This window comes from Musca autumnalis, unplaced genomic scaffold (genome assembly GCF_047663935.1).
Source record: "Musca autumnalis isolate F117 unplaced genomic scaffold, ASM4766393v1 scaffold_2, whole genome shotgun sequence".
Taxonomy (NCBI): Eukaryota; Metazoa; Arthropoda; class Insecta; order Diptera; family Muscidae; genus Musca; species Musca autumnalis.
This window is the reverse complement of record NW_027411755.1, coordinates 270398289-270408827: the sequence shown is the minus strand read 5'-3', so window position 1 is coordinate 270408827 and position 10539 is coordinate 270398289. Positions and strand designations below refer to the sequence as shown.

The 10539-nt window shown below is 35.6% G+C and overlaps 1 protein-coding gene and 1 long non-coding RNA gene across 2 annotated transcripts; one reads left to right on the top strand and one right to left on the bottom strand.

Moving 5' to 3' along the window:
- The first annotated feature begins 2278 nt into the window (after positions 1-2278).
- LOC141392049 (uncharacterized) lies at positions 2279-6802 on the top strand. The gene is made up of 2 exons (XM_073964984.1): positions 2279-3176; positions 3237-6802. The coding sequence occupies exon 2, from the start codon at positions 3455-3457 to the stop codon at positions 6572-6574; it is 3120 nt and encodes a 1039-aa protein (XP_073821085.1). The 5' UTR covers positions 2279-3176; positions 3237-3454; the 3' UTR covers positions 6575-6802.
- Positions 6803-9874: 3072 nt separating this feature from the next.
- LOC141392067 (uncharacterized) lies at positions 9875-10323 on the bottom strand. Its single transcript, XR_012409778.1, has 3 exons — positions 10195-10323; positions 10009-10124; positions 9875-9951 (listed from the first exon to the last, which is right to left on the bottom strand). It is a non-coding gene; the product is annotated as an uncharacterized lncRNA (long non-coding RNA).
- Positions 10324-10539: the final 216 nt, after the last annotated feature.

Genomic DNA, 10539 nt, shown 5'->3' with positions numbered 1-10539 from the left:
TTTCGAGTAGTTACAAACGTAGTGACAAACTTAATATACCCCCATCCTATGGTGGAGGGTATAAAAACAGAAATTAACATGACACAATTACCAAGGTAGTGGCATCGTAACATTTTATTTGTTTTTTTTTTATTTATGCTCATGTAAAAACCTAGCCCATAGGGCCATGATCGGTTCCAAAAACCACTATACATTTACTACTCTTAAAAATATGAATATGTTATGTCAAAAAATTGTGTGGCACAAACCATGGCAGAACTACCAGGTAGTGGTATCACACCAGCTGATAGAATATGAAAAGTCAAATCCCTTTATAAAAAAATTATTTTTGTTGTAATTTCCCCAACAACATAAAGAAAGTTTTGACATAACATATTCAAAATTTTACGATGCCACTACCTGGTTAATTGTGCCATGGTACAAACCAAGGCAACTTTATATAAGGTAAATGCATGAATTACAACAACTAACAAATTTACAAAAACAACGTTGTTGTTATTGAAAATTAATTGTCAAAGAAAATATTGAATAATAGGGTCGTTCCAAAAATTGTTTTAGGAAAAACATAAATACTTTTTGAAAATCCTCTAAAATAGAACAAATTTGAATCAAAATGTAAATATAAAGCATTTAGAACTCTCGTGGGTAATTATTAGTACACGTTTAGGATGAAAAGCAGTATTTTATGGTAGCAAATTTCGAAGTTTCAAATTTCATGGGTAGACCCTATTACATTTTGAAAACTAAATTTACAAAAAAGTAAGAATACAGCTGATTGCCACTTCTACCTTGTATAAATATGCCTTGGTACAAACCAAGGCAAATTGAATAGGTAGTGGTATCGACAAATTTTGAATTACACTGTGCAACACTGAAAATGCAAACAACTTCTAGTGGGCATTTTCTGAAAGTACATATTAAGACTACAAAACCCCTAGTTGGGTTTCGTGTTTTTAGATCGGGTTTAGATTTTATGACCTCGTCTATACCGGGCTAAAACGAGCCTTTTTTTAATTGATTCGTGCATTATCTCAGAAACTAATAAGAATTTTGCTTTGCGGTCTTCAGCAATATTGTAGTCCTAAAGTAGTAGAACTTATGTGTCTGACATACGAACCACGATAAACCGCATATAGCGCATCAAAATTGATGAAATATAGGAAAGATTACATAATTTCTGGAATTATGGTCAGTAACTGCCAAACTATTGAGAGTTGAACCAAGTAGCCTTTCGCAAAAACTTTCCAAATAATGTGCTTAGCAATTCTTCAGAACATTCGGAGACTGTAAAACACTTATTTCATGTTGTTTAGGTGGTATTTCATATCATACTTTCTACAAAACATATTTCAAACAACGTTCACACAGGCTGTTTATTCTCATATTCGAAATTTCAATGTATTGTTGATATATTTATCAAATTGTCATTGAATAATATGCTAGAAACAACGCGATAGAGGCATTTTACAACAATGATATCTTTTGAAGAGTTGTGTATTACATTCCAGTGAATATTTTTCCCAAAGATAACATTAAGAAAAATTTGACAGTTTTGGAGATACGCTGCGAAATATATACAAATCACGGAAATTTTAGATATATTATAAAATTTGAGGCAATAAATGGGGTTATTCGTGTTCATTATGTTTCCAAGTACATTCTTCTTGTTCTTATCTACAAGTTTGCTGCGGATGTCATGGAAAAATTCGTATTGTTTTCAAAGATAAAGCCCCGACTTTCTTTAAAAAGTCAATATTTAGCCATGTTTAGATAGGGCCATAAAATCCGAACCCGATCTAACAAAACAAAATCCAAAGAGGGTTTTTGTCGATTGCCTCTGTACTTTCATAAAAACCGCATATGAAATTGTTTGCACAAAATTACCTTGAAAATGTTGCACAGTGTTATGTTATGCCAATTTTTTTTTTATTTTGTTGGAGAAATTACAACAAAAGTATTTTTTTACAAAGGGATTTGACACTTCATATTCGAACAGCTGGGGTGGCACCGCTACCTGTCCAATATACCGCCTTGGTCCAAACATTCTTGTCCTTTTTTGTCTATGTATTTTTTTAGTTGCCACAGTAATTTCAAATGTTTTTCAAAATAACAGACAGACAACACACATATTAAGGTTTTGCTTAGTGACCACTTATAGAGTCAAAACATTTTAACAGTCAAATGTATAAACAGCGCCGGAGAGGATACTCACCATGCGTAAAAGAGACCAAAAGCTTTCATGGAATACTTTTATACCATGCATACGACAGAATGCTTTGGTTTCAGTTGTTAAACGAATCTCTCTGGTGGTGTATGTATCATTACGAATAACGGACACCGGAATCATTAGACAAGCTACGAGGATTTTATGAAATCGACATAATAAAAATACACCACCAATGTTAAAAAAGAGTAAATCTCAATATTCTGACCCTTTGCTGCCACAGATTCATCCCCCTCTTGTATTTTCCTTTTTGCTGTGTGAAAGTTGTTGGTTGCAAAGAAGAGTAAATAATATACAGATAGATGAAATAAGTTTTGTCGTTAATATGTGGAAGTTCGTTCGCGTGTTACTAAACTGTATAAATTATTAAAAAGAAAAAAAAAAATAAACAGATTCGAATAGTATGCTACAGCCAGTAGTTGTCTATGAAGTGGAAAAATTATAAACAAAATTGTGGATTTACATGGGTTTTGGAGATTAAAAAAGAAATTTTTTAAACGCAAATAACATTTCGGTCTATTGCAACAAGGTCTGACCGACAGCCCGTCCTACACCTTCAATCAACCCCCGTGAAAGTTTTTGTTAACGTTTAAAATATAAGAGTGCAACGTTAACGTATGTGTTTGTGTGAATTTGACAACAATTTTATAATATGTACACTATACGAACATATCTATTAACGATTATATTTGGCTATCGGATATAATCATCCTTATCTAAAAGAGTCAAAGTCAGAGTCAAATTACAAATTTGCATATTATATAAACGTCAAGACTCGAAAGTATCCTGGAAAAGCCCGAAAGCCATATCTGCAATGCTTTGAGGGTATTGGAGTTCATGACAACATATTGTCCAGTTCCTGAAAATATTGCTTCAAATACAACTACGTATAAAGGGTTTGTCTGATGCTTCCAGTTGTTGTACTTGGTTAAAAATTCGAAGATGTGTCTGTGTACGTAAAATATAAGGAAGACGTGATCAAATGTATGAATTTACTATTCTCGTATTTTAGGAAGAGGGAGGCGCAAGAACTTGTGAAATCAATAAAAAAACCAACAATCTTTTGGCGTTTGCTCTTTGTAATGATTCCTAAAAATAGACTGCAGAGCATCCAGAAAAAACGTCGTCTGGAGGAGGTGGTAGACAAGCCTATGATTATTTACGTTGATCAGCCTGTGAGAGCTTGTTTGTGGGACAAATTGTCATCGCAAATGAGAAATTACAAGCAACATGCAAACAACAGAAAGTGAAGACGCTGTAGACACAAAATCGAGGCGTGAAGAAGATTTACCGGACAATTTTGTGAACGGTATCACAGCTATTTCGTCATTCAGCGAGGAAGACGTTCCTATCGCAGAAATTCGAAAGGAGCCCCAAGACACTGGAGTCAACATCATTACGATTACTACAACGAGTATAAATAACTACGCAAAGAACCCGAAACTACATTCGGAGCTGACAACAGCTCCCAATCAGAACACAAGTGCCAACCGTAAAGTTCCGCACTTGTTTAATCAGAAAATATCTCCGAACACAGCAAATGGACTAAGTTCTTCGCAGTCGTATAGATTAGCTAGAGATTGGAACATTTCTTATTTGGTTTCATTCCAAAATAACATAACAGCCCTCCATCACCGCAAGGGACGACGTCTGCATGGTCTTCAAATTCCTCTTCATCCTCTACAGTTGTTTGGATGGTTAGTTCTACTGCTTTTCGGTTTGGCGGCATATGGAATCTTAGTACCATCATTTAATACATCGATTCAGGGACCATTATATGGGCTGATAACTGGATTATATATTGTTCATATTGTGTCTCATCTGGCGGCACTACTCATTGATCCAGCAGATCGGGAACTACGACGATTGCACCGTAACGACCGAATCGTTCCAGAGTTTGATAGATCAAAACACGCTCATGTCATTGAGAACGGGCGATGTCATTTGTGCAACATTCGAACAACATCAAATCGCACCAAGCACTGCTCGGTCTGTAACAAGTGCATTGGCAAATTTGACCATCACTGCAAGTGGTTGAATCATTGTATTGGCTCCCGAAACTATGTAGCTTTCCTGATGTGTGTCGTTAGTGCGGTATGTGCTGCTTTGGTCATCGTGGTGGCGGTAGTAGCTCAGATTGCCTTCTATTACTGGCGACCTGAATGGTTGAGCTACTGGTACGAAAGCGATGCTGATAATAAAGAAATTTTGGCACCTCTTGATTACAATGTTCCCGACGTTGCTGATAATACAACCGGCGGTATCAGTTACTTATTCCAGAACAGCTCAATTGGCGATGAACTCTCCTTGAATCAATCAGTTGCAGTCTCCATACTGAAAAATTTGACCTCTACCGATGCAGATATTGGCACAGACTCTTTGGATGCGGACAATGCCACCTTATCGCATGTGAATATCAATGTACAGGACACAAACTATCTGCCGAACACTAACAACAACAACACCTATGCCCTCAATTCATCGTCATTGATGTCCTTCGCCGGCATAGCGGTAAATCAACAAATTTTTCTGGCTTTACTTGGCTGCTTGGGATTGCTGGCAGCCATCACAGCGGGTCTATTGCTTCATCTGTGTTTTTTTCATATTTACATTTCGTTCTTGGGACTAACAACCTATGAGTACATCCGCAATCACAAACTGGCCCAAGAAGCCAAAAACAAACAAGCTGTTAATGCAGATGGAGATGAATCACAAGCGAATACCCAAACTAAACATCCGTCCACAATCAAGAGGGTAAAAAACTGTGGCAAATTTTATGTGTGTTCCGCACTGCTCCATCCGAATAGTGTCGCGCCTTATGACACCAAACAAAATGAGGCATCTTCTCCAAATGAAAATACATGTTTTAGTTTACACTGTTGTGCCAATTCTAGGGAATATCACCAGACTGCATTGGATACCTACTACATGTGTTCGCTGTTAGAAGAGAAACACTTGAAGCCTACACTCAATATAGCCCACATTTCAGGATTAGAAGAGGACTTGTATCCACTACCTTCCACAGATCGAGGCGAACTCTCGCAATCCTTTCATTGTTGCTCCTCTTTTAAGGCAACCTCCTTACAGCGCAGAGTCAGTGCAGCGACGTCCAAAGCTACACTGGTAACTAATTTGGATAATATAACGGCTCTGAATGACAAGAGGAGATATCTTCAGTACACCGAGCAGTGCACTTTCTGTACATTTCAGTTACGAAGTCCAATTGTCTGCAAAAAAGAGTCGAAGGTGACGTCTAACAAACACCTTTGCCTGAATTTTCTACGAAGTTCCAATTTATCCCCACAAGCTTCGGCAAAGTCACAGACTTCAGCCTCTACTTCTCAAAAAAGATGTTGCATGCAGACTATTTCAAAGCACCAACGATGGCGAAGAAAATGGAATTGCTGTTCAGCTGTACCAGACAGCCCCGATGTTCCAAATGATATAACAGCTGAATTAACTATGAGACACAACCAGGACGTGGTTACCAGGTTGGATGAGAAGAAAAAGGCATCCGCGTACATGTCCAGTCAAAAGGTCAGAGATTTTGAAAAGTCTCAAACCCAAATACACCGAACATGGCCAGTGGCGCGATTTCGTCGTGTTATGCGTGCACTAAACCGGTATCGACGGCCACAATGCAGGCACGGTAATGCAAATGAACATCTGGAGCCGTACTTGAAGCAAAACAAAGTTAGACCTATTCCATTTCGTAATGAAAATAACAGTTCGAGTCTCACCGATTCCGATAGCAGCTCACCTCGTCCAACATCTACTATATCGATGACGTCGACTAATTCCAGCAACCAAAACATCTACAACGACAACGACTACAAGTATATTCCAGCATACAAGACTTCTCTATTGCCGACGTCGGTTATTCGAGACGATACATCTGTGACATATAGTACCACTCCAGCCGGTGTTATCCTTCCTCCGGCCTTACCACCACCTACTAGAAGGAAAATACCCATAAATGCCGACCTGGATGAATTAGTGGAAACTTTAACATTTGCTTCCTACAGTACATCCAACAAGGGATTTTCAACACCATATACACCCGTCCAGCGATTGCCCTCCACGAATGGAGTTTTCCGACGACCGAGACGAAAGCATTTTTTGCTTACAAGATCGCCCACACTATCGCCAATACACGAGTCAGGTCTCTCGAATCCTACTTCGCCCCAGCCATGCCGCCATGTTGTAACAACCTGCACAACTGCTTCCACAGTGGTCGTCAACAACATTTGTGGTACACTGATGGCAAAGGAAACCTCCACATCAACTAATAACTCGGTCAATAGTGATACAGCATCGACAACACCCAGCAGCGCTGACCACTCTATATAGGAACAAAAGGGTGAACCATTCCTCCTTAAGTGGCAGTCTATAATACTAAACCAGATAAATAAATGCTTAATCCTTCAAATTACTGCCCTTATTATTCTGCACAGTGTCGTTCAACACCGTCCAAATTTTGGCAAATGAAAAAAAAAACATATATTGTACATTCCTACAAATAAATATAAATACGAATAAATAGTTGCTAAGTACATTAGCTGGTAAATACCAAATAAATACATATCGCTATTTACTCAAAGAGTGGCATAACTCAAAAAATTCCTTTTTTTGAGTTAGGAATTTATATTTTTTGTACGACTTAGGCCCGTTCTTACATCTTGTCTTTAAAGTCCATTTTAGTTATACCTTACTATAAGAAAATTAAAGGACAAAGTTCGCATTACCAGGGATTTGTTATTACATCTTCCATTTAACATAAATAGCTCTGTTCCAGAACTAAAAAGTTTTTACAATTTTTACCACTTTTACACATTTTGCGTTCCCGTACACAAAATTTATATTAAAATCGTTTACGACTTTTACAACTTTTACCACTTTATAAAGTACGGGAACAGGCCAAATATTAAATTTTGTAAAAATATACTCTCGGGCGCAGTTTAAATTTTAAAAGGAACACAAAGTTCCTTTTAATTTATCTGACACTTATTATTAAAGGAAACATGTAAGAACAAAAAACGGGTTATCTGTCCGATACCGGCTAAAATTAAACTACATAAAGGATGTAAGAATGAGCCTTATACTTTATCTTGCGTCAAATTTTCATGTTGTTATCTCTAAAACTCAATGGCCCATTATTACATCCTTTCTGTAGTTAAATTTTGGCCGGTATCGGACAGATAACCCGTTTTTTGTTCTTACATGTTTCCTTTAATAATAAGTGTCAGATAAATTAAAAGGAACTTTGTATTCCTTTTAAAATTTAAACTGCGCCCGAGAGTATGCTGCACCAGAAGAAAGAAAAATTGTAAGCAAATTCGAATCAACCAATCAGATTTGAGTAAATTGTATGTATACAGACTTGTTTGCTTGATATTAACATTTATATTAAATGGAAGATGTAATAACAAATCCCTGGTAATGCGAACTTTATTCTTTAATTTTCTTAAAGTAAGGTATAACTAAAATGGACTTTAAAGACAAGATGTAAGAACGAGCCAATGAGTTACATACAGCTTAGTATCTAGAAGTTTGGTGTAAATCAACAAAAAACATTTTGTTGAGTTTATGAGCCACTAAACCACTTCAAATCATACTCGATCTTGCACAGAAAATTAGCACTGATCTCTGTTTAGTTCTTTATAAAAGATGGTGCAAGTAGTTATTTTCCTGTGTAATACCTATGCTTTCTAAGTTGGGAAGTCAACTTTTAATCGGCCTTTTTCCCGAAACTTGATTTTTTGAGATGTGACATACTTTGAGTAAATGAGCGATATTTATGTACATTATTTCAATTTGAAATACATGTATTTTGTTTTTATATTCTTGAACGCACACGCAACACGCAAAGTTTGAGGTTTTGACCTAAAGTTAAAAAAGTTCTACCAAAGACATAAATACAACAAAATAAGACATTTTTTTGCTATCATTCTTCAGTGAATGGCTTTTGAATTTAACATAATGTTATTTTACGATATGGTGAAATAACATTTTTTTCTTTTATACATTTTTACGTATTTAACCGAATTTACCGATCCAATTGACATGGACTTATTCTTGAATAGATACTTGAATTCATAAATTTCGTTTCTGATACCATTACGTGAAATGTTCCTCCTTGGTTGCGATTTTGAATTAACTGCAACCTGTTAAGGGTAATGTTTCTATACATAGTTTCATAAACATGTTTTTTTGTTTCATGAATTTTGTCTAGTCTTATTTGTTCTATGCCTTTGGTTCTACCAAAGACATAAATACAACAAGATAAGACATTTTTTTGCTATCATTCTTCAGTGAATGGCTTTTGAATTTAACATAATGTTATATCACGATATGGTGATATAACATTTTTTTCTTTTATACATTTTTACGTATTTAACCGAATTTACCGATCCAATTGACATAGAATTATTCTTGAATAGATCCTTGTATTCATAAATTTCGTTTCTGATACCATTACATGAAATGTTCCTCCTTGGTTGCGATTTTGAATTAACTGCAACCTGTTAAGGGTAATGTTTCTATACAAAGTTTCGTAAACATTTTTTTGTTGCATGCATTTTGTCATGTCTTAGTTGTATTTATGTCTTTGGTTCTACTCTGACTATAGGGGTGTCTTTTTTACTTACTAAATGTTGCTGAAACATTTTTTTCAGCAACTTTTCCTTCCCTGTCAAAATTTGCAACATTAGTAATAATTATTACTAATTATCACGTAAAAAGACACATCTTATGGCACAATTAAGCTGAAAACACATAAAACGTTTGAGTAAAGTTTTGTGTTGGGCGTTGACAAAAAACAACAACAACAGGGCGACGCCGATATCAAAGTCCGACGTTGCTGTGTTTGCCGGCATATATTTCAAATGAATTTGAATTTTTCGGCATCATGCCCAACAGTAGGTCTGTCTGGTTACCCTAAAATTTGTAACAATTTGTACCAATTGTTGCTGGAAGTCGTCTGTTAACACAAAAAACCAGCAAAAGAGAGCGATTCGAGAGAGACATTTTGACAGTTCTTTCACTGAGAGATTGCAAATTCTTGCTGGACAAATTTCTTCTAGCAGCAACTAGCAATTCCTCTTCTTCCTAAAAACAATCAATCATCTGTTTTTAATTTGTTGTTGATTTATGTTTGTGAAAATTAAAAACATCTTTATTGTGGAAATAACATAGTCTAATTGTATTGTTTTATGGAGAACAAATTTGTAAAGTGGAAAAATACTTTTTTGTTTCATTTTCTTTTTTATTTTTAATAAAATACAACGTGTTTGCTTCCTTTATTGGCGGACAATTTGTTCTGCTTTGGCAAGCCAGCTGATTGCTTGCTGGTTTTTGCTGGGAAGGTGTCTGTTTACTTTTTACAATTTTCTAGCAAAAGAGAATAAAAACACCTTACTCTCTGAGAAAGTTCTTGCTGGGAAAGTAACCAGACAGACTTATTACTAGCGAACGAGGATTTTCAAAATGTATTTATGTTTTTACTGAGTAAATTTTTATAACGACCCCGTTATTCAATATTTTCTTTGATATTAACTGACTGGTTCTGTATGTCGGAAGAAATAAAGAATACTACCAAACTCGTGTGTGTTTTTCAAATTTATTTTTTATTTTGAAGCAAAGGTAAACATATTTCGTATACTAAAGTTTGGACGTTTTTCATTAGCACATATTTTCGTTTCGACATGCAGAAACAGGCTGTAAATTTTCTGTAACAACAATGTTGCTTTTGTAAATTTGTTAGTTGTTGTAATTCATGCATTTACCTTATGTAAATATGCCTTGGACGATAGTTTGTCCCAATTTCGATTAGGCGATTTTTCTTGCGGCAATTTTTCTCGTTCCCTTTTAAACTTGCCTCTTGCATTTATACAAAGCAATTCTGTTCCGACAAGTTTTGTTTTCGAAACCTTGAAAATAATGTCAAATACGAAAAATATAAAAGGAATTACCTGAAAATTGCCGGTACGAGCAATTTTTTTCCATTTCCATTCCCCATACGTGTCTCTCATATGTTTACATTTACGAAATCCACTCGTTTTTATCGTTGAGACATCATAATATGCCTGTCCGTGTACTCGATATTTTTAATAATTATTACAAATGTTTCTAAAATTCACAGTTGTATAAAGGAAAAGTTAGAGATGGTATTTACCGGGTATTTTACAATACTTTAAACAAGTGGGTAAATACTTGGGTAAATACCCGAGTATTTACCCAAATGTTGGGTAAAAACTCTTCAACTGTCGAACCACTTGACGTAGGCTAAAAAAATGTGGCTCAAATCTTTCTTATAT

Bases quoted from the DNA above. Each gene is read 5' to 3' on its own strand.
- LOC141392049 (XM_073964984.1), top strand. From the start codon at position 3,455: ATGCAAACAACAGAAAGTGAAGACGCTGTAGACACAAAATCGAGGCGT.